The following is a 25,705-nucleotide window of genomic DNA, read 5'->3' on the forward strand; positions in this document are numbered from 1 at the left end:
CGGACGGTTCTCCTGGCGGGCCGGGCCGGGCCGGGCCTCGCTCTCCCTCTGGCTGGCATCACGCCGGGTCTCCCAGCGCCCGTCTCGACTGAACCTCGCCCCCCCCCCCGGTATTGCCGCAGCACCTCGGGGTGCCAGCCGGGGGCAGCCTCGGGTGCAGGGCGCTGCACACAGACGGGCCGGGGGCGGGAGCGAGGGGCGGGGGCCAGCGCTGCGCGGGGGGGCCATGTGGGGGAGGCAGCGGGGAGGCCCCCCCCCACTGGGTCCTCCTCGCCTCTGGGCCTCTCTGCCCCCCCTCGGGTGAGCGAGTGATGGACCTGCCGGGGGGCGGGTCACCCCAGCGGGGGGCGTGGCCAGCGGGCCTGTCCCCGCCCATCCTCCATCACGTGGCAGGGAGCCGCCCGCCCGGCCGAGCCGCGCTTCCCGGTCACGTGGCGGGCGGAGCGGCGCCGACCGGTCACGTGAGGCAGCAGGGCCGCGGGCCGCGCTCACGTGTCCCGGAAGTCCCGCCCTGTTTCCGGCCATCTCCCGGAAGGAAGCCGCTGTCGGCGGGCGCCCGGCTCAGTCTGTCCGCTCGCGCCATGGCGTCAAGGTTACTGCGTGTGCGCGGCGCGCTGCGGGCCCTGCGCCGCCCCCCGCCCGGGCTGCTCCGCGCGCCCGGCCCCGCCCCCGCCCGCGGCCTGGCGGCTGGAGGTGGGTGAGCGCGCGCCGGGCCGGGCCGGGGCCTCGCGGCGGGTCCCCCGGGGGCTGCCGGGTCAGAGCGGGCGGGGCTCCGCGGCGCGGCCTGGGGCGGCCCCCCCGGTGGGGCGAGGGGCGGCCCCGCCTCTGGCCGGCTCATGAGCCCCCCCCCCCCCCCCCCGAGAACAGCCCCGGCCCCGAGCTCCCGGCCGGGCCCGGGGCTTGAGAGAGACTCGGTCGGCGGAATCGCTGGAGCCCGGCGGGGGCGGGGGCGGGGGGCCCGGAGGGAGGCGGGGGGGCTGGGAGCGGGGGGGCCGCGGGCACTGGAGGGAGGCCCCGGAGGGAGGTGGGGGGGCACGCGCGGGGCTGGCGGGGGCGGGGCGGGGACTGGAGGGGGGCCCCGAGGGGGGCCCCGAGGGGGGCTGGGAGCGGGGGGCCCCGAGGGAGGCGGGGGAGGGGCCCGCAGGGGGCTGGGAGCGGGGGGCCCCGAGGGAGGCGGGGGGGGGCCCCGAGGGAGGCGGGGGGCTGGGAGCGGGGGCCCGGAGGGAGGCGGGGGAGGGGCCCGCAGGGGGCTGGGAGCGGGGGGCCCGGAGGGAGGCGGGGGAGGGGCCCGGAGGGAGGCGGGGGAGGGGCCCGCAGGGGGCTGGGAGCGGGGGGCCCGGAGGGAGGCGGGGGAGGGGCCCGCAGGGGGCTGGGAGCGGGGGGCCCGGAGGGAGGCGGGGGAGGGGCCCGCAGGGGGCTGGGAGCGGGGGGCCCGGAGGGAGGCGGGGGAGGGGCCCGCAGGGGGCTGGGAGCGGGGGGCCCGGAGGGAGGCGGGGGAGGGGCCCGCAGGGGGCTGGGAGCGGGGGCCCGGAGGGAGGCGGGGGAGGGGCCCGCTGGGAGCGGGGGGCCCGGCGGGAGGCTGGGAGCGGGGGCCCGGAGGGAGGCGGGGGAGGGGCCCGCAGGGGGGGCGCACGTGGCAGTGCCAATCTCTACCCCACTCCCCTGGGTCGATGTGCCGTTTGGCTCCTGACGGTGAGGCCGTTCCCGGGTGTCCAGGGCGGGGGTCCGGACAAGGGTCCTGGTGCCAGACCGGCTCAGCCCAAAGGTCCGTCCAGCCCCGTGTCCTGTCCGCCGGCAGCGGCCTGGGCCCGGCCCTTCAGAGGGAATGAACGGGGCAACTTCCGCTCCAGCTTCTGGCTCTCGGAGGTTTAGGGACACCCAGGGCAGGGGGCTGTGTCCCTGCCCATCCTGGCTAATCCCCATCGGGGGACCTGTCCTCCGTGAACTTCTCCAATCTTTTCTTTAACCCTGTGATACTTCTGGCCTTCACAACAACATCCCCAGGCAAGGAGTTCCACAGGTTGACTGTGCGTTGGGTGAAGAAATACTTCCAGCAGATTTGTTTTAAATCTGCTGCCTCTTAATTTATCTGGGGCTCTGTACGCACTGCAGTCTGCGCTGGTAGAAATTTTGTTGCTAATTTACACGGACCTGCATGGCGGCGGGTGCGCCCAGCGTTGCGTTGGCAGGAGAGCGTCTCCAGCCGACACAGCTGCTGCTGCTGCCCGTCGTCTTAGAGGGTCTGCACCAGCCATGAACGCGGCATAGCCGCCGCTGGGAGCTCTGTGGTGTAGCCACAGCCTGGGTGACACCTGGTTCTTGTGTTAGGTGAAGGGGGAAATGACATTTCCCTAGTCACTTTCTCCTCCCCAGTCAGGATTTTATAGCCCTCTATCATATCCCCCGCTCAATCCACTCTTCTCCAAGTCCCAGTCTTCTTAATCTCTCCTCATACGGAAACTTCCATACCCCTAATTTTTGTTTTCATTCTCTGTACCTTTTCCAGTTCCAGTGCATCTTTTTTTGAGATGGGGCGATTCATTACACACATTGAATCTATTTCCCCATGTTAAGTGTCCTCCCACCTTCTTGCCAACTGTCTGTATGGGCCACCTTGATCATCACTACAAGTTTTTTTTCTCAATTAGCCTTACTCCACCTTTGCATGTTCTCTGTGTATGTATATGTGTGCGTGTATATTTTTTTTTACTATATGTTCCATTTGATGCATCCAATGAAGTGAGCTGTAGCTTACGAAAGCTAATGCTGAAATAAATTGGTTAGTCCCTAAGGTGCCACAAGTCCTCCTGTTCTTTTTGGAATAACATTGTTAGCTTTTTTTTGATGGCTGCTGCACATTGATTGGCTGTTTTCAAAGAACTATCCACAGTGACTCCAAGATCTTTCTTGAGCAGTAACAGCTAATTTAGACCCCATCATTTTGTATGTAGAGTTGGGATGATGTTTTCCAATGTGCATTACTTTGCATTTATCAACATTGAATTTCATCTGCCATTTTGTTGCCCAGTCACCTGGTTTTGAGAGATCCTTGTGTAGCTCTTCTCAGTCTGCCTGGGACTTAACTATCTTGAGTAGAGCCTTCTCCTGTGTCACTGGTACCTATATGTACCACAACCACTGTCTACTCCCCAGCACTGCACATAGGCCTGTCTCAATGTCTTGAGAGAGCTGCACCCTTTGCACCTGGCAGGCAAGTCCCGCTGCGATGCTCCCGGTCATCATAACCCAGCTAGATTTCTAATGATCAAATCCCTTGTTGCTATTTATTACCTGTCTCTTTCGAATAACTGGGGGTCTCCTCAGTGTGAGAGGAGACAGTGACACGCCTGGAAGGAGGGTCCCAGCTATGGGATGGTTGCCCTCTGCTCCTGCCCGATGGTCTCCTGCCCTGGGACAACACCTCCCAAGCAGCACAGAGGTGTGCGTGGAGACCTGCTTGTGGGGTGGGAGGGATCCTGTCCATGACAAGAGGGTCATCACGCTCTGCTGTTGTCTTTATCCCCGTTGCCCAGGTATCCCCAGCGACGAAGAGCAAGCGACAGGGCTGGAGAGGAAAGTCATGCAGGCCATGGAAAAGGGACAGGTGAGCAGAGCTACCCTGAAATGGGTCTCCTAATCCCAGTACCTTCCCACCGATACGCCATAGTCAGCCTCTTCTCTAACCCAGCTTCCTTCATCCACTGTTACCAAGCCGGTGAACCACTGCACCATCCTCTTCCTCCCCCCATGGTGCTCCTTACCTCCAGGCAGGGGGGCGGGCGGCCAGTCTCACTGTGCGACAGGCAGGTTAAATCACTGACAGCGTTTGGTGGAGTTTGGGGGTGCAGGGCTGGGGTTAGGCCATGGGGGGATCCTGGTTTTAGAATGACACAAGCTGAGCTAAGCAGGAGCTCCTCTGCCACCCATGTCCCTGGGGTAGCACCGTGCGGTGCCGCGTGGCATGGGACCAGCTTCCCGAGTTGGGCTGGCGGTGCTGCTCCTGGGCGTGGGAGCAGAGCCAGGGCGCGGTGCTGGGGGATGTGGGCTGGTGGCCCAGTCAAAGCTTGGGTCTGGGGCAGAGGCAGGTGCAACAGCAGACTGCCTCTCTCACTCCCTGGCTGATGGTCCTGCGCTCCCTGCAGGATCCCTACAACATCCTCCAACCAAAGCGCTATGCTGGGACCAAGGAGGATCCCAACCTGGTCCCCTCCATCTCCAGCAAGAGGATCGTGGGCTGCATCTGTGAGTGACGCGTCATCCAAGGCGGGGGGGACAGAGGCTCTGGGCTGACCAGTGAACTGCTTTCTTCAGGGCACCCTGTGTGGCAGGAGGGCCTGGCGCTGCGGTGCTGCAGGGGAAGTGGGGAGCTGGCTGCTGGGTTCGGACAAGGCTTCACTCTGGTTTCCAGGGCCAATGGCTGGGCCTCTGAGCAGCCTGGGGGTTCCAGCCTGGCCCCAGAGCTGTGGGAGCTGGGCCAGCTGGAGTCGGTGTTTCCTGGCCTGAGGGGAGGGAGTAAAAGCCAGGATGCCTGGGTCCTGTTCCTGACACCTGAGCGTGGCGGCCTGGCTCGGGACCTGGAGCGGAGTGTGCCAGGAGGGCACGCTGCACTGCTGTGGGGGAGCCCATCTCCCTGATTAGCGGCTGCTGTCAGCCCCCATCCGGCCTGCTGATTAACAGCCCCGCACTCCACCCCGGTGACCTCAGACTGTCTAACCCCCTTCTCCCTGCCCAGGTGAAGAGGACAACAGCTGCGTGATCTGGTTCTGGCTGCACAAGGGGGAGCCCCAGCGCTGCCCCTCTTGCGGTGCCCATTACAAGCTGGTCCCCCACCATCTGCCGCACTGAGAGGGTGCCCTGACCCCCGTGGGACCCTCTTGTCTCTGCTCTGTGGGACCCCAGGCCGAGCTGCTTGCTGCTTTACAATGTCGTGTTGCTTCTTGGAGCCAATAAAGAGTTGGTGTGTTAAAGGCGTTGCCTCTACCCATGTCTGGCCTGCTTCCTTAGCCCCAGTGTCTAGGCCAGCCTGCTGCTACGCTGGGCACTGGCTGGAGGGGCCCACTGGTGCTACTCTCCCCAGCAACCTCCCTCTGACCTGCAGCGGGGCATCTCCTGTGCTGGCCTCAGTGGGGCACTCCCCCCCCCAGCTGCATTCACTCATGGCTCTGCCAGAGGGTAAAGTGAGGCTCTTGCCGTGTGCCCTGGGGAGCCCTGGGTGGTGTCGCTCAGCAGGGGGAAGAGCCAGCAAGGGCCACAGTGCAGCTGGCCCGGGCTGGAGAGAATTGTAGGGGAGATGCCAGGCTGCCAATCCCTGCCAGGGCGAGTGGAGCTGTCCCAGGCCCTGCAGTAGGAGCTAGGTGGTTTCCTGGGCTGAGGGCAGGAAGTAGGCTCAGGCATGTGCCCAGGGCCTGGTGTTCACAAAGCCCCATGCCAGAGTTTGCACCCAACCCACTACACCTGTTTCTGCCCCCTGGAGACTGGCTCCCAGAGGCAGGGAGCTTGGCCCCAGTGGGTGCTTGAGAGAGGAGACCCCAGCCCTGCTTTGGCTTGACACCTTGTGTGTAGCCTCCAGCAGAGCCCCTGCTCTAAGAGCAGCCCCTGCCCCCCGGGCACAGCCTTCCTCTTCAGACCGCCCTGCTTACAGCTGGGGGCAGCCACTGTGCCCAGCCCCCTGCAGCAGTGGGGAGGGGTGTGTGTGGCTGAGGGGAGTACTGCTGGGCCCTTCTTAGGCCCCCCATGGCTCTCCAGCGCCTCGAGCAGGGCTAGGTATAGCTACCCACTGGGCCCAGCACGGATGCAGCGTGTCGCTCAGGGTAGTGTGCCCTGGGCACAGGTGAGCACAGAACCTAGGCCCATGCAAGCAGCAGCCCCTCACCCCAGAGCTTTGGGGGGGCCCCCCACTTGGCAGCAGCTGCTTGGACCCCAGAGACCTTCACCCACCCAGAGCTTGGCTCAGCAACCCAAGAGGCGGTTGCCCTCGTGTGGCAACTTTGACACTCCCCTGGGGATGCACAATGGGGACATTTTGTGCACCCTGTCCCCAGTCAGTCAGGCATAGCAATCCCCCCTTCCCCCTCTGCTGCTCAGCACAGCCCTGCTGGGGGCAGGGGCAGGGGCACGTAGCCCCACCTGCTGCCGAGGCCAGGGGCAGGGGCAGGGGCACGTAGCCCCACCTGCTGCCGAGGCCAGGGGCAGGGGCAGGGGCACGTAGCCCCACCTGCTGCCGAGGCCAGGGGCAGGGGCACGTAGCCCCACCTGTTGCCGAGGCCAGGGGCAGGGGCAGGGGCAGGGGCACGTAGCCCCACCTGTTGCCGAGGGCAGGGGCAGGGGCAGGGGCACGTAGCCCCACCTGCTGCCGAGGGCAGGGGCAGGGGCAGGGGCACGTAGCCCCACCTGCTGCCGGGGGCAGGGGCAGGGGCAGGGGCACGTAGCCCCACCTGCTGCCGAGGCCAGGGGCAGGGGCAGGGGCACGTAGCCCCACCTGCTGCCGAGGGCAGGGGCAGGGGCAGGGGCACGTAGCCCCACCTGCTGCCGGGGGCAGGGGCAGGGGCAGGGGCAGGGGCACGTAGCCCCACCTGCTGCCGGGGGCAGGGGCAGGGGCACGTAGCCCCACCTGCTGCCAGGGGCAGGGGCAGGGGCAGGGGCAGGGGCACGTAGCCCCACCTGCTGCCGAGGCCAGGGGCAGGGGCAGGGGCAGGGGCACGTAGCCCCACCTGCTGCCGGGGGCAGGGGCAGGGGCACGTAGCCCCACCTGTTGCCGAGGCCAGGGGCAGGGGCAGGGGCACGTAGCCCCACCTGTTGCCGAGGCCAGGGGCACGTAGCCCCACCTGCTGCTGAGGCCAGGGGCAGGGGCAGGGGCACCTAGCCCCACCTGCTGCCGGGGGCAGGGGCAGGGGCAGGGGCACGTAGCCCCACCTGCTGCCGAGGCCAGGGGCAGGGGCAGGGGCACGTAGCCCCACCTGCTGCCGGGGGCAGGGGCAGGGGCAGGGGCAGGGGCACGTAGCCCCACCTGCTGCCGAGGCCGGGGGCAGGGGCAGGGGCAGGGGCAGGGGCAGGGGAGCTGGGTGTAAGGCTGTGCTCCGGGCCAGGCACAGCTGGGCCCTAGAACCACAAGCCCCCAGGGCTACTCCTTCATCCAGCCCCCCTTGAGCCCGTGAACAAGACCCATCTCCAGCCAAACCAGCTCCTCTTACTTCCCCCGCTGAGCTGGGAGGAGCGGCTCTAGGACAGACACAGGGCACGAGGGGTTAATTTATAATTATTACTATAATGAATTTACAAAAAAAAATACAGGCAACTGTGTTCAGTTTTGTACATTGCAGCCGGGCGTGGGCAGGGGCCTCCAGGGGGCCCGGGGCACCAGCAGCCGCTCAGCAGGGAGGTACCGGGAGAAGCTGAGATCCAGACACAGGCCACTAGCCCGGGGCAAGAGAGCTGAGCTCTGCCCCGCCAGGCGCCCCACAGCCCCTCACCTCGCACTGGGGCAGGTGATTGAGTTGCTGCCCTTTAGGAAAAGTTCAGGGGTTCACCCCTTTCCAATCCAGGGTTGGTACTTGCCCCACAGGGCCAGGCACGCCACTGCCCTGCCCCCAGGGCCCCAGAGACCCCCTCCAGGCACAAGGCAAGGGGCCATGGCTACCAGCGGCTGTGGTGTGGCTAATGCCGGGGGCTAGTGTAGCACCACGAGGCGGCTGCTCTCCAGGCTTTGATCACACAGCTCTGGCGAGCTAGGGGCTGTGACTCCAAGGCTGCAGCCGGGGCCGGCAGCCACAGCCCTGCCTGGGCCAGAGCCAGCCGCACCCCAGCTCGCCTCCACAGCGGGAGGAATCTGCCCCCATTGGAAGGAGCTTGGCCCCAGCACGGCCCGGAACAGGGTGGGCCGAGCCCACCCATCCTTGTGGCACCAGGGCTTTGCTCCAGGCCTCTGGGGGTGGCTCCCACCCCTCCTCAGCAGCAGGGGCTGAGGGCAGCCAGGGGGTGCTGGATCCATGTGCCCCGGCAGGCTCTCCTAGGGCTAGAACTAGGAGCCCCATCTACCCTCAGGCCGAAGCCCAGCTCCCATGGGGTCGCTGCCCCCAGATGCCCTGGCTGGGCTTCCAACGATCACTAAGCAGGCTAGGGCACTCTGGCCCCATCACACAAAGCCCCCGGCCACAGGGGCTCTGAAGGCCCCAAGGGGTCGAGGGCTGAGGCTGCCAGCCTCCCCACAGGTGCAGGTGCGGCCAGGGCAGCAGGGATCAAGGCCCTGGGGGCCGTGTGCGCATAGATGAGCGGCTCGGAGGGGTCCAGCTGAAGGGGGGAGCGAGGGGGCTGACGAGGCCCCGGGAGCGGGGCTGGTGCTAGCAGCCCTGGATTGGAAAGGGGTAACGGGAGGACACGCCCCCACCCACCAGCTGCCCGCTGGCCCCGCACCCTAGAACGTCTTGCGGTGGATGGCCCGTGCCCCGTCCTCCTCGTACTCCTTCTTGGACACCCACATCTTCTTGAAGGTGTCCAGCGAGGCCAGGATGGAGCCGCTGCAGGGGAGAGCCAGAGTCACCAGGGGCTGGAGGCACATGCCCCCGCCCCCCCCCAGCCCTGCGGGGACAGGGCCCAACCAGCCCCCGACCCACAGGGGGCAGAGGGGCTTGCCCCCCCCCCACTCTGGACAGAGCAAGTCTGCCCTGGGCCCAGCACGGCTCCCTCCCCCAGTCAGGGCTTCTCCTGGTCCCTGGGCCACGCAGAGGGCACCCACGCCAGGGGCCCCTCCCGCAGCGGCACTGGAGAAGTCTCCCCTTCCCTCAGTGGGTGGGGTGGGCCCCAGAGCAGGGGGCCAGGCCCTGGGGCAGCCACTCACCCGATCCACGTGGAGTACAGCCGCTCCTGCGGGGCAGAGATCTGGAAGGAAGCAGAGGGTCAGCCCGGAGCCCAGCCTGCAACAGCCCCCCCCCAGGAATGGGGCTCAGCGTCCAGCTGACAGGTCTGCCCTGCTGTGCACACCCCCCATCACACAGCCCTACCAGGGCACCCCATCCTTGGGCCCACCCTGATCACGGGGGGATTCCCTCGAAGCCCCCTCCCTCCCCCCAGATCCAGGGGGCAGCGCCTCAGGAGAGTTCCCAGCATGGCCCAGGAGGCTGAAGTCGCTCGGGGACGTGTAGGGAGCCGGGAGAGCAGCAATGAGCTGTGCCCAGGGGGCAGGACTGGCCCAGGCAGGAGGGTCCCAGGCTGTGGAGCAGGCAGGGGGTTGGACCCAGGGCAGTTTGCGCCATGCACACCGTAGCTTTGTGCCCTGGGGGAAGCAGCGGTGCCAGGGTAATCACAGCAGGAGGGGCTGGGCATGAGGGAGGGGATCTCAGGGGAAAGGGGTGCTGGGGGGGCCCCTGGGCATTGCCAATCCTCACCTTAATTTTGACATCTTTTGGGGCGAGTTTCTTCACCTCGCTGAGCAGCCGGTCCCCAAACCCTGAAGGGGGAACACGGGCGTGAACCCAGCTGCCTCAGAGAGAGCCCCCAACCTGCCCCCACCCCACAGGGGTCCCCATGCAGCAGCTGGAAAGCTGGGCGCTAGGGCGCCACCCTATGGCCCTGGGGGAGCGGCATGGCAGCCCCTGGCTTCAGGTACCAACCCGGCCTCCCCAGGGACGAGGAACCAGGCAGCTGCGGGGGGGCTGGCGAGTGTTACGCCTCCTGCTGCCTCCCACAGGGAATTACCCCGTTCTCGGCCTCGCCCCAGGGCTGCACAGCTGGGCCCTAGGGGTGAGGCTCCCGGAACACAGGCCGGGTCTGGGGGCAGGAGGGGGCTCCCCACCCCCAGGAGCTGAGCTGTGTGTCCGCCTGGAATGGGGGCTGAGCGCTCTGCTCAGCAGTCAGCACTAGGCCATGCTGCCCAGCAAAGGCTACCCCGAGGAGCCAGCTGGCCCACCCGCTTTCCACGCCGATTGCCCAGCGCTTGATGAGAGCCCAGTTCCAAACCGGCCAGCGCCACCCCAGTGTGCAGAGACCCCGGGCAGGGTAAGGGGCCTTGACAGATTCCACCCGGGAGCGCCAGGCACTATGGGAGGAGGGGCGCGGCCGGACCATTGCGTGGCCAGTCGCGGGCACAAGCTCAGGGAGTCCCAAGCTGAGGTGAGAGTGCCCTCTAGTGGGCAGAGCTGGGTCCTGACCTGGGGGAGCACATGACTCAGTTTCCCCCTCTGGATGCTGAGGGGTTCCCTGCCTCCCCTAGGGACTGAGGGATCATCACTGCTGGGAAAGGCAGGGGGTGTCGGGGCCCTCCCACCATGCTATCTGAGCTCACAGGGGAGCAGGGGGGACGCTTCCCGGGGGGCCCTGATGACATCCTGCCTCCATGGGGCAGAGCTTGTGAGGTCATCAGAGACCCCACCCTCCTGGCTGCGCTGTCCCTAGCCAAAGGGTCAGGAGAGTTGGAGCCAGTCGCTCACTAGACGTGCCGAACGGATCCTTCTCAGCCCTGCTGGATGCTCTGGGAGGCCCCCACCCCCATCAAAATCCCTCAGCGGGGCAGAGGATCCACAGCGCCCCCCCAATCCCGAAGCAGGGGCCTCGCCCCAAAACCCTCCAATTACAGCAGGGGCAGCGGGGGAGCGCCATCGGCAGAGGCTCAGCCCGAGGGTCAGGAAGGAATTGCCCCCCTGCCTTGGAGGACCGAGAGGGTCAGGGGACCCCTGCCACTGATGGCCAAGGCGCCAGGCTGGCCAGGCCACGGGCCGTGACCAGCCCCCGGGCGCCATGCTGTCTGGGCCGGGGGAGGGAGAGCCCGGCTTGGCCCCACGCAGAGAGGGCAGGGCGCCGAGGCCATACCTTTGAAGAGCGTGGAGCCGCCGGACAGCACGATGTTGGCGAAGAGTGTCCGCCGCAGGTCCAGGTCGGATTTCTGGATGGCAAAGGCCAGGACCTCATGGATCCCTTCACTCTCGTCCCCCACCAGGTCTGGCTGGAAGAGCAGCTCAGGGGCTCGGAAGCGGGCCGGGCCCACCTGCCAGAGAGCAACGTTAGTCCCGCGCCGCAGGGTAATGGGGCCCCGCTCTCTGAGCTCTCACCGGCTCCTACATCTCTGCCTTGGCTGCCCCAGGATCCATGGAGCCAGCCCCCAGGGAGAAGCTCTGCTCCCTGAGACACGGAGCACCGCGTGCCCAGGACACCACACCGCCTAGCCCCAGCTGCCAAGCCAGGCCCGGCTCCCGCAGGCCCCACACACAATCCACCGAACCCAGCCCCAGGCAAGGGGAGCTCCTGGCCAGCCAGCGACCGGAGCCACCAGGGCACAGAGATCTCCCGACACTTACCTCCAGCGTGCTCCCGTCTGGCAGGCTATAGTGCACCTTCTCCGTCTCCAGCGCCTCGTCCTTCTGGGGGTTAATGGACAGGTAGCAGGCCCGCTGTGCCGGGCGAGAGCAGGTGAGCGGCCGGTCCAAGACTTCCCTGCCCCCCTCCCCGCCCCAGCCATGAGGCTCAGAGCCTGAGCCGGCAGGAACCCCAGCCTCCGTGTCACGACTGGGGCACAGACGGGCAGGGTCTTGCCCCAGGACCCCCAGCAGGGCAGGTCTGAAAGCTCCAGCACTGGGCTAGCCCTCCGGCCACCCGGCGGCGCTCAGCACGGAGAGCGAGATGGAGAGCAGCGCATCCCCGGCCCTGGCCCAGGGCGATCCTGCAGCGAGGCCCAGCCCCAGGGCAGCTCCCTGGCTCCCCCCGTACCTCCTTTATCATCTTGACCACCTCGAACTCGGCCGAGGTGTGGAAGTCGTAGCCCTCCTTGCGCAGCAGCAGGCGGAGGTAGCGCGAGACGTCCCGCCCGGCCACGTCCACCCGCATGATGGAGTGCGGCATGGCGAAGCCCTCGTAGATGGGCACCGCGTGCGTGACGCCGTCCCCCGCGTCCAGCACCACCCCCGTCGTGCGGCCGGTGGCGTAGCTGGAGCAGAGGGAGACACCAGGAGCCCGTGAGCTCGGCCCCGCCGGCGCTTGGCGATCCCCAGAAAGCGCCCGGCACGGTGGCGTACGTCAGATCGCCCCTTGCAGCCCGAGAGCGCCGAGACAGCACAGGCCCGGCGAGGCCCGGCTTCACCCCCCCACCAAGGGGCAGCCACCTCTGGGGAGCGACGGAGCAACTACCGAGCAGCACCCAGCCACGCGGCGCTGGCAGGCCGTTCAGGAGCCCGGATTAACTGCCGCGGCAGAGGGTCGGTCACAAGACGCTGCGGATTCTGGGCCAATCACAAGCAATCCGGGGCTGCTTCCAAACCATCCGGCAGGGCACATGCCCTGCTCCCTGCCGCCCAGCACCCCCATCACCAGGTCAGGACCCATCTCTGCCCACTAGAGGGTGGGGGCCGGCACTGCCTGTGAGGGGAGAGCGCCCCGGTGTTCCCGAGGGCTCCCCAAGTGCTGCAGGGGGGCAGGGCCCGGTACTCACAGGCTGAGGACGGCCTGCATGGAGATGAAAAGCGCTGGAACGTTGAAGGTCTCGAAGAAAACCTCAGCCGCCTTCTCGCGGTTCTTGCAGGGGTTTAGGGGGGCTTCCGTCAGGAGAACCGGGTGCTGGGGGGCAGTGGGACAGGAGTCACCCCCAGGCTTGGTCCACAGCCACCCCCCCACCTTCCCTGCTGCCCAGGGAAGCGCCTCATGGCCAGGCCTGGGCAGGGGGTGCCAATGCTCCGGAGTCTGGGACCAGGTGCAGCTGGGGACCCACCTGGCAGAGTGAGCCCAGGTCAGCAGGGGGCCGGAGCCGCTCTCCTGCAGGTTGCCAACTCAAGCCCAGACGCGGGGGCTGAATTCATCTCCCCACAGTCACTCAGTGCCTGGGTGATGCGAGCTGGGGGGGGTCTCAGCCCAGGTGTCCAAGTCGCCACCCCCCATTGCACTAGGTAGCCCTGGCCATTGATCCAGGCAGCCGGGCAAAGGACAGAGGGGAGAGACTGAACTTGAGGGGGTGTGGGGAGAGAGCTAGGCCCCTCCAGGGCTGGGGGACAATGGCAGGGAAGCTGGGCCGGGTGCCAACTGGGTCGTGCTCACTCCGGGGCGGGGAGTCCAGCACGAGGCTCACACTAAGGGGACTGTGTAGGGTGGATGGCCCCATGCCCCCCAGCACCCCACTGGGGTTCAGCTCAGATCCCGGGGACAGTCCCTGCCCAGCCCCGGCTGGGACAGGTCTCATGTCTAGCCTCAGCCCAGACGCAGCCGCCCCAGCTGCGTCCACCCCAGAGACTCAGCCCTGGGCTGCCAGCAAGACACGTGATGGGGAGACACCCCCTGGGGATCTGGCCATCCCGCAGCCCGTTACCTCCTCGGAGAAGGTCTGCAGCTGGTCTTTGGAGTACACGTACTGCCAGATCCTCTCCATGTCGTTCCAGTCCCGGACGATGCCGTGCTCCATGGGGTAGCGGATGGACAGCAGGCCCCGGTGCTCCTGCCGGCAGAGGGAGCGAGCAGACCCGGGTCACGACACACCTGAAGTGGGATGCCAAGGCAGAGGCCTCCCCGGCAGCACAGCGCCCCCTAGTGCCACCCTGGGGCATCGGGGCCAGCCCCGACTGAGGGGAGAGCGCCCCACTGAGCCCCCCAGCAGCACAGCACCCCCGAGTGCTGCCCTGGGGCACCGGGGCCAGCCCTGACTGAGGGGAGAGCGCCCCACTGAGCCCCCCAGCAGCACAGCACCCCTGAGTGCTGCCCTTGGGCATCGGGGCCAGCCCTGACTGAGGGGAGAGCGCCCCACTGAGCCCCCCGCCAGCACAGCACCCCCGAGTGCTGCCCTGGGGCACCGGGGCCAGCCCTGACTGAGGGGAGAGCGCCCCACTGAGCCCCCCAGCAGCACAGCACCCCCTAGTGCTGCCCTGGGGTCGGCACTGACGCTGAGCCACCACCGCACTCCCGCTAAGGGACACAAGCCCTGTCCCAGTCTGGCGTGGGTGGTGAGGCCGGGTGTGGGTGTCCTGGAAGACAAACCCACCGGAGTCACTCTCCAGGCCGGGCAGCACCCCCAGGTTCAGGCCGCAGGGGAAGGCAGGCTGGCCAGGGTGAGCCCAATGGGACACACTGTCTGCACAGCTCCCACAATGCACCTGGCCGCTGTAGACTGCTGCGTGTGCTTGGGGAACTGGAACCTTTGACCCCAGCAGCTGCCAGCTGGAGATGCCCCCTGCCTGTTCAACCTGTGTCTGAAGCCGGGGGGGGCGGGGGGGGAAGCTGAGAGCCCGGAAGGGGCTGGGCTGCACATTTACCTCTGCTTTGGGGCCGATGAAGAGATCCCCCTCCAGCGCCCCCGCCATGACCCGGACGTGCTTTGGGCGCCCCACACTGGCGAGAGAGAGAGAACCAGTTAGTGGGGCTGCAGCTCACATGGTCCCCATCTACCCACCCCCGCCCCCACCCGCCCCAAGGGGAGGAGATGGGCCTCGCTGTTGCACTTGTGGGGCCAGAGAAGTCAAGGAGCCAACAGACCCCACCCCCAACTCTGGGGAGCAGATCAGCCAGGGTGGGGCAGGGGAGGGGGTGAAACAGACGAGCCCCGGCCTAGGCGGGGGTGGCTGGTGTCTTGCCAGTGTCAGACAGGGGGAGCAGCAAAGAGCAGGATCAGCATCCCAGGGATGACACCGGCTCACAGGCACCCAAGCAGGCCTGGCCCTTGGGGCCAGCCCAGCCCTCCTGAGCCACCCTGCAGGCGCGCCCCTTCTGGGGGAGCTCTGATCCTGCCTGGGGTGAGGGAGCCCAGCAGGCCCCTGGGGCCCTGAACAAGGCCAGAGCTGTGCAGAGACTGCGATACCCCTCGGCCCCGGAGCGGCTAGTCCCCTCCATGGGAGCAGAGCCTGGCAAGGGACGTTTCCAGCATTTAGTTGCAATGGGGAGACCTCAGGCTTGGTGCGTGAGATGTGTCAGGTTCCCAGAGGCGGAGAGGGGCTGGACAACTGCAGACAAAGCCTAACACGTCCTGGCTCTGCTCCAGCACCGCCCCCGCAGACGGCCTGGGGGGCACTGCATGTCCCTCCCGCACCACACCCCGGTTCTGGGCACAGCCCCCCGCTGGCAGGGCGTGGCCAGAAGTGGCCCACACAGAGTTCTGGGCCAGGAAGCCGAGGGCAGGGCGGCAGGCGGCTCCCCTCACAGGGGCCCTGATCTGACCCAGCCTGGGCGAGAATCCCAGGAGGCCCAGCTCAGGATGCTGGTGGAGACGACACACTGTAACACACCAGCTCTTTCCGACACAGCCCCGCGCTGGGCGGCAGACAAGCAAAGGCATCGGGGGGAAGTGCTGAGAGCCCGACTAGGGGCACAGCCATAGCTCTGCTGACACATCCGTCCGCGGAGATCCCCACTCAGCTCTCGAGGGAGGGGCTAGGACGCCCCACCCCCCAGGTTTTAGGGCCTGATGCTGCTCCCGCTGCCTTTGCTGGAGTCTGTGGTGTGACCCCGCCGTGGATCACTCGCCTGGCGCGGGGATAATGGCCAGATGCTGCCAGCAGAACCCCCGTCCGGGCGGAGATACTCACTAGTTCGGGAAGCAGTATTTCGGGATCTGGTCGCCAGCAAAGCCAGCCTTGACAACCCCGGAACCCTGGGGAACACACAAACAGCTGTTAATAAACCCCTTTCTGTGCACCCAGCTCAGCCATCATGGATCCCAAGACCTGTGAACGGGGACCCACAGGGTACGGCCGGCCCAGGGGTCAGAGCGCTCGCCCGCCGCTTGGGAGCTCTGGGCCCAACTCCCAGCTCCGCCAGAGGCTCCCTGCATGTCCCCGAACAAGGCCTTTATTCTCCCTGGGTCTCTGCTGGAGAACAGCCCGGCCTGCAGGCGTGTGAGGAGGAACACATCCGAGATCTGAGGCACTCAGCTACCACACTGATAGCGCCTAGCAGCCCTTCCGCTCGTTAGAGCTGAAGCTAATGATGTTTCTCCATCCAGGCAGGCTGCTTTGGGCACTTCCCTCCTGCTCCTAGTCAGTTTAACTTCTGTGGCTCAGGGACCACAGCAGGATCCCGCAGCCCCTGGGTCACCCCTTGTGACGCTTCTCGGGGCTCCCCGAGGTGCCTCCCTGGAAGCTGGGCCCACAGCACTGGTGGGCCCTAGTCCAACCCCCGCCTTGCACGAGGCTTCACCGTGTCTCTGGGAAAACCAAACTGAGGCTAGTTAACAGAGCCTGAGCTAGAAAGTCCCAGAGAAGCCAGTGTAAGGGGCTGGAAACTAGAGCTGAATTACGTGTTCTCCTTCACCGGTAACCACCAGCCCACACCATCCATCTACCCAAAACCCTGTACGCCAGGGCTCGGCATCAGCCGAATCCCTGCCCTGTGCCCCAGGTAGCCAGACAAGAAAGGGATTCTGATGAGCTGGGTTCACATAATAGAGCAGACCCCCAGACTGTGAGGAGGGGGAGGATGAGCTCCTGGCCGCAGGGGAGGCCCCCCTGCTGCAGTACAGCTCCTGGGGCAGCCCCGGGGACCCTCGGCAGCTCCAGTCACAGGAGTGAGTGAGTGGGGCTGTGATGGTGGGGCTGCAGTGGGCTCCCTGCACGGCTGGCGATGCCTGTCCTTGCAGGCATAGGGTAGGCTGTAGTCTTGGTGGGTCTCCGTTCTGCCCCACACCTTGTGCCTACAGGGCTCAGGTGCCACTGACCCTGCAGCAGCCCTGGAAGCCCTCGGCAGCCCTGCTGTCACAGGAACGAGTGAGGGGGGCCAAGCAGAGACCCCCAGCCAGGACTGAGAGGAGGAGGCAGATATGGCCCATGAGACCCGGCTCTCCAGTTGATCCAAACGCTTGTTTAAAACCCATAAGTTAAATGGATACTCTCGGGCTCAGTCGTCCCAAGTCTGTCCCCGGGCAGTTGTCATGTTGTCAGTGACCAGAAGAAGAGCCCTAAGTCCTGATGGGCCTGGCAGCATTCCTTCCCCTCTGCAGTGCCAACCACTCCAGCAACGCACTTTCCCAGTAGGCGGGTCAGTCGCTATTCTCACTTCCCAAATGGAGAAACTGAGGCACTGAGAGGAGAAGCGACACACCCAAGGTCACATGGAATCAGTGGCGGAACCAGGAGTAGAATCCTCCAAGTGCCAAGAACATAAGAGCGGCCAGACTGGGTCAGACCAATGGTCCATCTAGCCCAGTATCCTGATGAGTGGCCAGTGCCAGATGCTGCAGAGGGAATGACCAGAACAGGCAATCAGCAAGTGATCCATCCCATCATCCAGTCCCAGCTTCTGGCAGCCAGAAGCCTAGGAACACCCAGAGCTTGGGGTTGTATCCCTGCCCATCCTGGCTAACAGCCATTGATGGACCTATCACCCATGAATGTATCTAGTTCTTTTCTGAACCCAGTTATAGTCTTGGCCTTCACAACATCCTCTGGCAGGCAGTTCCACAGGTGGACTGTGCGTTGTGTGAAGAAATGCTTCCTTATGTTTGTTTTAATTTATGCCTGTTAATTTAATTGGTGACCCCTGGTTCGTGTGTTACGGGAAGGAGTAAACAAGCAAAGACCACCCCTGCCCCGCTGAGGGGGTCCCACCAGTGGAGCTGGCTAAGGACAGAGGTTTTCTGCAGCTGCAGCCCCGGGGCTGGCTGCACCCACCCGCCCGGAGGAAGACAAACCCCACAGCACACTTCCTGGAAGCCAAGCCTGTGCTGAAACGCCCTTTGAATGAGGAGGTTAAGCTGAATGTTGCGTCTCAGCAGCAGCCGCTGCAAAACCCTACTGTAAACTCAGCAGCCACCTCTCTCCTGCCAACCTCCCAGGAACGGCTCCAAAATCCATCTCTGGCTCGCCCGCTTCTCCTTGCCCCATTACAAACGATTCACAGCATGAGCAAGCAAGAACTCTTCCCCAGCCACACCCTGTCCCTACACACGCACAGTGCAAATCCAGCTGCCTGACACCTTCTGGGAACAGGAACACAGGGAGAGCCACACTTCCAAAGCAAATCAGCCAGAGTTAGCCTGCTCTGTGTCCCTGCTGTCACATGCAAAGGAGAAACCAGGCACGTGGTATGCTACAGGCAAGGAAGTCTTCACCCCACCCAGGTGACATGGGAACGTCAGAGGACTTTGTTTGACATATACAAGTTTGCCACCCTGTCTTGTAGCACCAGGTGTCATAGAAGACCTAAGGATTAGATGCTTTAGATTAAGGCTTGGCTGGCTCTAAACACCCGATGCATTGTAACCCAGAGCATTGGGATCCACAGAGGCAGAAGATCAAATGACAGCTTCTCCAAGGCAGCGTGCAGCTGGGTCTCCAGAGCTGCAGATCCAGTGGCCCACAGACTCCGAAGCGAGGACACATCAGTGCTTGCTGCTCCGAAAGCCTGGCCAGATTTCTCTCGCCAAATTCCGCAACTGAAACGCGCCACAGACTCTGACCCGGTGCGGCCCTGGGGAGCCGCACACAGCAAAGAGCTGCTCGCAGCAGGAAAGCAGAGGCCATTCAAAAAGAGAGGATGGTTCTAAGCCAAGGGACCCACCACACTGAAGTGAGAGAACTGGACGGAAAAGTTAGCTCAGCGTAATCAACTATTCAGCAGCAAGAAGAAATGGCCCCGAGGCTTGACAGGACAGGGAGGAGGGTGTTACACTGCCACAGGGCAAGCTCCCCGTCCCCCAACCAGAGGCTGAATGCTTCGGGAGGCCAGGGGGAGCAGCGTGGGCAGAAAGCCCTGGCCCCCGGCTGTGGCTGAGGGGCTCCTAGAGATCTGTGGAATGGGGTATTTCGAGAGGCAAGCAGGGGTGCGGCCTGGGGGAGGCGATGGGGCCTCCTGTGTAGTGAGCCCTGCACCAAGGCCTTGGTGAGTCTGTAGGGCAGAAGCTGCATTTTGCTCTGGGGTCTGAGCGGCGACACGGCCAGGCCTTTCCGTGCAAGGCGCTGTACGCGACAGGGGTCGGGCCATCAACGTGCTGCCGGCGCAGACCGGAGAGCGGCAGGAGAGTCGTTAACACCAGGGGCTTCAGGTGGGGCCAGCTGGGTCGCAGCCGCCTGGCGCTCCCCGCGCTGGGGAACCCCCCCGAGCCCCTTCCAGCGCAGCCACACCAGGCCCCTCCCCCATCCACAGTCCCTGCCCCAGAGACCCTGCGAGTCCACAGCCGGCGGGGCGGGGCGCGTCCGATGGGGCAGGGCCCGGGGGGGGGGGGTCCAGACATGCTCAGAGCCTCCCAGTCCTCCCGCATCGTGCCCCAGCGACCCCCCCCCGGCACTGCCCCACCCCCAGGGCCTGACCCCCCCGGCCCTGCCCCTCCCCGCTCCACCCCCCCGGCCCTGACCCCCCCCGGCCCTGCCCCTCCCCGCTCCACCCCCCCGGCCCTGACCCCCCCCCCGGCCCTGCCCCTCCCCGCTCCACCCCCCGGCCCTGACCCCCCCGGCCCTGACCCTCCCCGCTCCACCCCCCCGGCCTGACCCCCCCCGGCCCTGCCCCTCCCCACTCCACCCCCCCGGCCCTGACCCCCCCCGGCCCTGCCCGTCCCCGCTCCACCCCCCAGGGCCTAACCCCCCCCGGCCCTGCCCCTCCCCACTCCACCCCCCCGGCCCTGCCCGTCCCCGCTCCACCCCCCAGGGCCTGACCCCCCCCGGCCCTGCCCCCCGGGGCCCCCAGGTCACTCGCAAGCCCCCCCCAGGCTGCCCCCCCGGGCTCACGTTGTCGATGACCACGGGCTGGTTGGCGATGATGTCGTAGGACTCCATGGCGGGGCCGGGCCGGGCCGGGGCGGGGCGGGGCGGGGCCGCCGGGCGGGGGACGCGGCTCCGGGCTCGGCTCAGTCACTCGACGCTGCAGCCCCGCAACCACCCACCCTGCGCAACCAAACCGGCCCTCGGGAGCCGCGCAAGGGGCGGGACCCCGCGCAGCCAATCAGCGCCTCTCTTGGGCCCGAGTGACAGGCGGAAGCCGAAGCAGACCGCGGGAGAGGCGGGGCGACAGGTTTGACAGCCGTCCAATGGGACGCGGCGGCGGGGGCGGGCCTTCCGCATCAAGCCTGGTTGCCCGGCGTAGGGAGGGTGACGTCATGGCCCCGCTCTTAAGGGGCCAGTGCGCGGTTCCCGCCCCTCCCCGCCGGCTTGGAGAGTGGGGAAGGGGGAGAGCGCGGAGGCGTTTGCGCATGTGCGACCCACCCCCCCTCCACCTCTTCCCCGCCTACACCCACCCCTGGGTGGCAGGAGCCGCTGTCCCGTTGCATTGTGGGTATCGGGTCAGGGTCAGGGTCAGGGTCCTGAGCTGGGCCCGGGGTCTGTGCCCGGCTCGCGGGGTGCATGGGCTAATGGCCGGATCCCCATGGCAGGAGGTGGGGGAGGGGCCGTGGCCTGCCAGGGGCAGGGGGTCCGACTGGATGATCATGATGGTCCCCTCTGACTCCACCTCCCCGCACATCAGGGAGCCTTTCTGTTCCATATTTGTACAGCCCCTGGCATGACGGGGTCCTGCTCCATGCCTGTACCCGGCCACGCCTGGGCACCACAGCGAGACAAACCAATTATAGTAACTGGCTGAGCAAAGCAAGGCCCTACACCTCTTCACCGCCTGACCCCAACAACTCTGTGGTGTTCCTGTGCTCTGTTAAACGTCTGTTGTGTTCCACTCTAGAGGTGGCTGCATTTCAGTATATCGGTTGGAACACAATATAGAAATATAAGCTACTGTTCTAATACCTTCAGCGAAAGGGCAAAGCCTGGAAACACCAGCTGGGTCTCTGTTTATTTTCTAGGCGGGTCCATAGGTGAGGATTAATCCTAGAGTGTAGACAGCAGAGAACTTTCCTGTGCTGGTCCTGGGGGGATGGGACCTCGTGTCTCTTCGATCATTTCTCTTCTGATTCCTCATCCCAGACTTGCATGTCCTCCTTCCTGGAGCAAGAGATCACTGGATGCCCCGAGAGGCTGCAGCGCTGATGGCCTGGGAGGTCCATGGTAGTTTCACAGGAAGGCCTCAGTCCTGCAAGCTCCTCCAAGTTCTCAGGATCGGGGCCTAACCTGGGAAAGTCTTTCAAAGTGTCATGGGATAGAAAGGAATCTCTGGGAACTCAGGATCAAGTTTCCAGCACACCTTTCTCCATCCCATAATGCCATCCAGAGCTCATAGTTTTTGCACTTTTTTTAGAAATCCCGCAAACCTGCGTGGCACGTCTCGCTGTCCGCCATCTCGACAGAAGACTTTGCTAGCCTTGGGAAACCCTGGATGCTCACTTCTGGCTTTGCAGACCCACAGGACGTCCCGCACCAATGGGGGCCGTGACGCTGTCTTCCAGGACTGTTTGCGGGGGATGTTGTGAGAAACAGTTCAAGCCGTGGGTGGTGTTCATAGCGGGCCCAGAAATTGAGCACCGATGGGTGGGATCGTGGTGTAATGCAGGCTTGGGATGTGGCTGCAGAAGTTTTAGGTGCGAAAGGCCTGGACCGGGTGCATGGGCTCCAAGGGAAGTCCATGGCGGTTTTTGCCATCAAGCCCCATGTTGCTTTCAGCCGGTGATACAAACAGGTGATGTTTGCGCCAGGTGCCATTCCAGCCAGGATGGGCCTCCCTGGCACAAACCTGGCACTTTAGGGGCAGTGTAGCCTAAGGGATAGTGCACTGAGCTGGGCCTGGGGAGCGCAGGCTTCCGGGCCAAACTCTGCCACCTGGCCTGCTGTGTGCCCATGGTCAAATCGTAGCCCTCTTCGTGCCTCAGTTTCCCCATCTGCAAAATGGGCATAAAGCTGCTGACCGAGGAGAGCTGTATGATGGCACCCACAGAAGAGCCAGCTGCGATTAACCCTCCTACTGGGGGCCTCTAGACGGGCGGGGCTGTGCGCGCCCTGCCCGGGCCGGACCCGGGACTGGGCTCCGCACCCCTGGGCCTGTTCACGACCAGGCAGCGCCGGGCCCTGGGTCTGCGGGGCGGGCTCAAGGCTGCGGAACCGCCCCAGGGCCGGGCCAAGCTCCGCCAGGGCCGGGAGCGGAGCGAGGCGCAGCGGAGCGGCCGGGGGGAGCCAGAACCGGAGCCGGGACCGGGACCCGGACCCGACCCAGCCAAGCTCGGCGCAGGGGCCGCGCCCCGCGGATCGCGGCTGGCTACGCGCTCGCTCGGGCCGGGGGCCGGCGATGGCCGGGCCCCGGGGCCGCCCGGGGGTGTGACCGGCCCGCCTGCCATGGCCGAGCCGGCCGAGGAGAGGTGAGCGCTGGGGGGGTCCCCGGCCCGAACCCCCCCCATCCCCCCGGGCCGGAGCCGAGCCGACCCCCCCCGGCCCGAACGCCCCCGGGCCGGAGCCGAACCGAATCCCCCGGTCCGAACCCCCCCTCTCCCCCCGGGCCGAACCCCCCCGGGCCGAACCCCCGGGCCGGAGCCGACCCGAACCCCCCCGGGCCGAACCCCCCCCCCGGGCCGAACCCCCGGGCCGGAGCCGACCCGAACCCCCCCCGGTCCGAACCCCCCCTACCCCCGGGCCGGAGCCGACCCGAACCCCCCCCGGGCCGAACCCCCCCTACCCCCGGGCCGAACCCCCCCTACCCCCGGCCCGAACGCCCCCCCTCTCTCCCGGGCCGGAGCCAAGCCCAAACCCCTCCCCCCGGGAACGCCCCGCGGGTTTCCCCTCCCGCCGCCTCCCTCTTTGGCCTGGCTCTGGGGGCGCTTGGGAGGCGGCTGGGTCCCGGCGGCCCTGCGCTGAGCCTGGGCCCGGAGGGGGGACGGGATCCGGATGGGGGTGGGACTGGAGAAGGGTGCTGGGGCAGGGGACCCGGCAGTTCAGGGGCGCTGGGTCCCCTAGGGATCCCCCTGCCTGGGGTGGGGGGGCCCAGAGTTCGGCCCTGCCACCCGCGCGGCACTGCGGTGCCCGGGGGCGCCCGGGGCCCTGACGGGCTCTCTGCTCTCCAGGCACTGCTGGGTCTGCTTCGCCACGGAGCGCGAGGACCGGGCCGCCGAGTGGGTCTGCCCCTGCCGCTGCAAAGGCTCCACCAAATGGATCCACCAGGCCTGCCTGCAGCGCTGGCTGGACGAGAAGCAGAAGGGCAACAGCACGGGCAGCGTGAGCTGCCCGCAGTGCGGCACCGAATACCGCATCGTCTTCCCCAAGCTGGGTGAGCCCGGCGGGGCCCGTCCGGGCCTTGCTTTGCCTGGGAGCGCGGGGTCGATGGGGTCAATGCGGGGCAGAGTGGAGGGGTCTGGGGAGGCTTTGCCTGGAGCACAGAGGTTGGCGCAGTGCCCTGCCCTGGCATGTCCCTGGCTCCTGACCTTGTGCTCCACCCACTAGCCTGTGAAATGGGCCGGGGAAATTCCTGGCCTGGGGGGAAAGGCTGAGAGCCCTGGGATCCTGCCCGTGAGCGGGTGGGGGCCTGCTGGAGTCTCCCCCGTGGCCGGCTGGGCCAGGGAACACGGGGGGTGTACATGGCGTGGCCTGAGTTTCTGATCTCCCTGCAGGGCCCCTGGTCTATTTCCTCCACCAGGCAGACCGGATCCTGTCCAGAGCCAGCCCCTTCGCCATGGCCGGCATCGTGGTGGGAACGGTGTACTGGTCGGCTGTCACCTATGGGGCCGTCACGGTGATGCAGGTAACGTGTTGGGGGGGGCCCCGAAGGGGGCCCGAGCTGAGCCAGGGCTGCTGCTTCCGCCAGGCTCCGCAACAGAGGCAATGGGGTGACTGCTCCAGTGGGAGCTGCCGGGTGCCAGGCTGGCTGCGGCAGGGCACGGCTGGGGCCATGGAGGAAGCTGGCACTGCTGGGAATTGCCCTGTGACCCCAGCCTGAGAGGGCCCATGCCCCGGGGTGCGGCCGGCCCAGCCAGCACGGGGAGCCCCGCTCTCGGCGTGGGCTCTGAGCTGCCTCCTCCCCCGGCTGCAGGTGGTTGGCCATAAGAAGGGGCTGGATGTGATGGAGCGGGCGGACCCCCTCTTCCTGCTCATGGGGCTGCCCACCATCCCCGTCATGCTGGTGCTGGGCAGGCTGATCCGCTGGGAGGACTACGTGCTGCGCGTTTGGCGGAAGTACGCCAGCAAGCTGCAGGCCCTGCAGGCCCTGGTGCCAGGTGCGGGGCATCGCCGCCGGGGGCGGGCGGGTTGGCGGGGATGGCCTGGGGCTGCTCTGGGGCTGCCCTGGGTGGGGCCGGTGGGTGGGCAGGTTGGTGCGGGGTGGGCACGGTTGCCAGTGAGCCAAGACAGGGGCGGGCTGGCAGCGAAGGGGGCAGAGCTGTGGGGGGAGGGGAAGCTGGGCAGTAGCGCCATCAGCGGGTGGCCTGGCCGGGGGAGGAGAGACCGTGACGAGAGGCAGAGCGCTGGGGGGGGTGGGGGACAGACACTGGGGCAGAGGCGGGTGGTGTGGGGAGCGGTTCAGGTCTGAGCCCCCTGGCCAGATGGCAGTGACCAATCGCTGCCTCAGTTTCCCCTTCCTTCCCATTTCCCCAGGGATTGGGCGCCCGGTGGCCCTGGGGCCGCTGGCTGAGTCCCGCCCCCAGAGCGACCACACGTCCCTCTCGCGCTCGCTGTGCGGGGCCCTGGTGTTTCCTACCATCGCCAGCCTGGTGGGCAGGCTCCTCTTCCGGCGGGTGGACTCCAGCCTGCAGCGCACCATCCTGGTGAGTCCGGGGCCGGGCTGTGCCAGCCACTGCGGGGCGCCCAAGGTGCGGCTTGCGGCCTGTCGCGCCTGGAGCTGGAGACTCCTGGCCTGAGAACCCCGGGCCCAGGGAGTCCGAGCTGGGAAACCTCGGCGGTCTGTGCTCTGCTCGCTGCCGTGGAAATGGCAGGCCAGCCTGGCACCGCTGCCCGCACTGTGCTCGTGGGAGCACCGGTGCTGCGGGGCGGGAGTGAGGGGCACCGGCAGAGCTGGGGGGAGCCGGGGCTGCGGGTCGGGAGTGAGGGGCACTGGCAGAGCTGGGGGGAGCCGGGGCTGCGGGTTGGGAGTGAGGGGCACTGGCAGAGCTGGGGGGAGCCGGGGCTGTGGGTCGGGAGTGAGGGGCACCGGCAGAGCTGGGGGGAGCCCAGGGCTGGGGGGCGCCCAGGGCTGGGGGGCGCCCCTGTCTCTGGTGCTCAGTGGGGGGCGGCAGCTGGCTGGGGGGCTGTGCTGCTAGGGTTTGCCCAGAGCCATGGGACTGGCACACAGCTGGCTTCATCTCCGCCCCTCCTCCGCAGGGCGGCATCACCTTTGTGGCCATCAAGGGGGTGCTGAAAGTCTACTTCAGGCAGCAGCAGTTCCTGCTCCAGGCCGACCGGCGCATCCTCGACTACCTGGAGCCGGGCCTGGAGCGGGGCCCCGCACCCCCGGACGAGGACAGCGGCACCGAGGGCAACCTCAGCTAGGCCTGGAGCCTGGCCCCTGCCCGCAGCTCCTTGGCCTGTCGGGCTGTGCCCTGCAGTCACAGCAGGGGGGCAGAGCCCTGCCCTGGGGCCCCCCGGCGGGAGGCTGTCTCCTGTCTCCCACGCCTGGCCCTGCCCCCTTTATAAATAGCCACTGGAAATACAACCCTTGTTTGAATGGCGCAGGGTGTGTCTGGGCGTCGTTCCTGGGAGCGGTTCTCCCTGATGCTGTGTGACTTGATCCTCTGCCCGTCTCCCCCAGGCGTGCGGAGCTGGGAGCATTGCCAAGGGGGCTACCCTGGGAGCCCGGCCCCTCAGTGGCCCCTGGCTGCTTCTGGCCTGGGAGAGCTGTGAGCGGCTGGCCCCCGGGGCATGCAGCCTGCACTTGGCCTGACAGCCCCCACCCTCGCTGCTCTGCTGCCCATCCCCAGAGCTCCCTGGCGAGGGGGTACCAAGGCGTCGGCTGCAGCTTATTT

General features: G+C 66.6%; 3 protein-coding genes across 3 annotated transcripts; 2 read left to right on the plus strand and 1 right to left on the minus strand.

Annotated features, from left to right (window-relative positions):
• Positions 1–275: 275 nt before the first annotated feature.
• Positions 276–4,980, plus strand: LOC125626524 (cytochrome c oxidase subunit 5B, mitochondrial). Its single transcript, XM_048829596.2, has 4 exons — positions 276–693; positions 3,534–3,604; positions 4,143–4,242; positions 4,733–4,980. The coding sequence occupies exons 1-4, from the start codon at positions 312–314 to the stop codon at positions 4,843–4,845; spliced, it is 666 nt and encodes a 221-aa protein (XP_048685553.2). The 5' UTR covers positions 276–311; the 3' UTR covers positions 4,846–4,980.
• A 2,264-nt stretch (positions 4,981–7,244) lies between these two features.
• Positions 7,245–19,749, minus strand: ACTR1B (actin related protein 1B). Its single transcript, XM_048829575.2, has 11 exons — positions 19,614–19,749; positions 15,483–15,547; positions 14,217–14,292; positions 13,280–13,405; positions 12,413–12,537; positions 11,695–11,911; positions 11,286–11,378; positions 10,801–10,975; positions 9,381–9,442; positions 8,834–8,874; positions 7,245–8,513 (listed from the first exon to the last, which is right to left on the minus strand). Exons 1-11 carry the CDS (start codon positions 19,659–19,661, stop codon positions 8,411–8,413), a joined length of 1,131 nt encoding a protein of 376 aa, XP_048685532.1. The 5' UTR covers positions 19,662–19,749; the 3' UTR covers positions 7,245–8,410.
• A 2,032-nt stretch (positions 19,750–21,781) lies between these two features.
• LOC125626518 (E3 ubiquitin-protein ligase MARCHF5) lies at positions 21,782–25,412 on the plus strand. The gene is made up of 6 exons (XM_048829579.2): positions 21,782–22,120; positions 22,820–23,022; positions 23,363–23,493; positions 23,782–23,965; positions 24,342–24,511; positions 25,065–25,412. The coding sequence occupies exons 1-6, from the start codon at positions 22,098–22,100 to the stop codon at positions 25,230–25,232; spliced, it is 879 nt and encodes a 292-aa protein (XP_048685536.2). The 5' UTR covers positions 21,782–22,097; the 3' UTR covers positions 25,233–25,412.
• Positions 25,413–25,705: the final 293 nt, after the last annotated feature.

The sequence above is a fragment of the Caretta caretta genome, chromosome 26 (assembly GCF_965140235.1).
Source record: "Caretta caretta isolate rCarCar2 chromosome 26, rCarCar1.hap1, whole genome shotgun sequence".
Classification (NCBI taxonomy): domain Eukaryota; kingdom Metazoa; phylum Chordata; order Testudines; family Cheloniidae; genus Caretta; species Caretta caretta.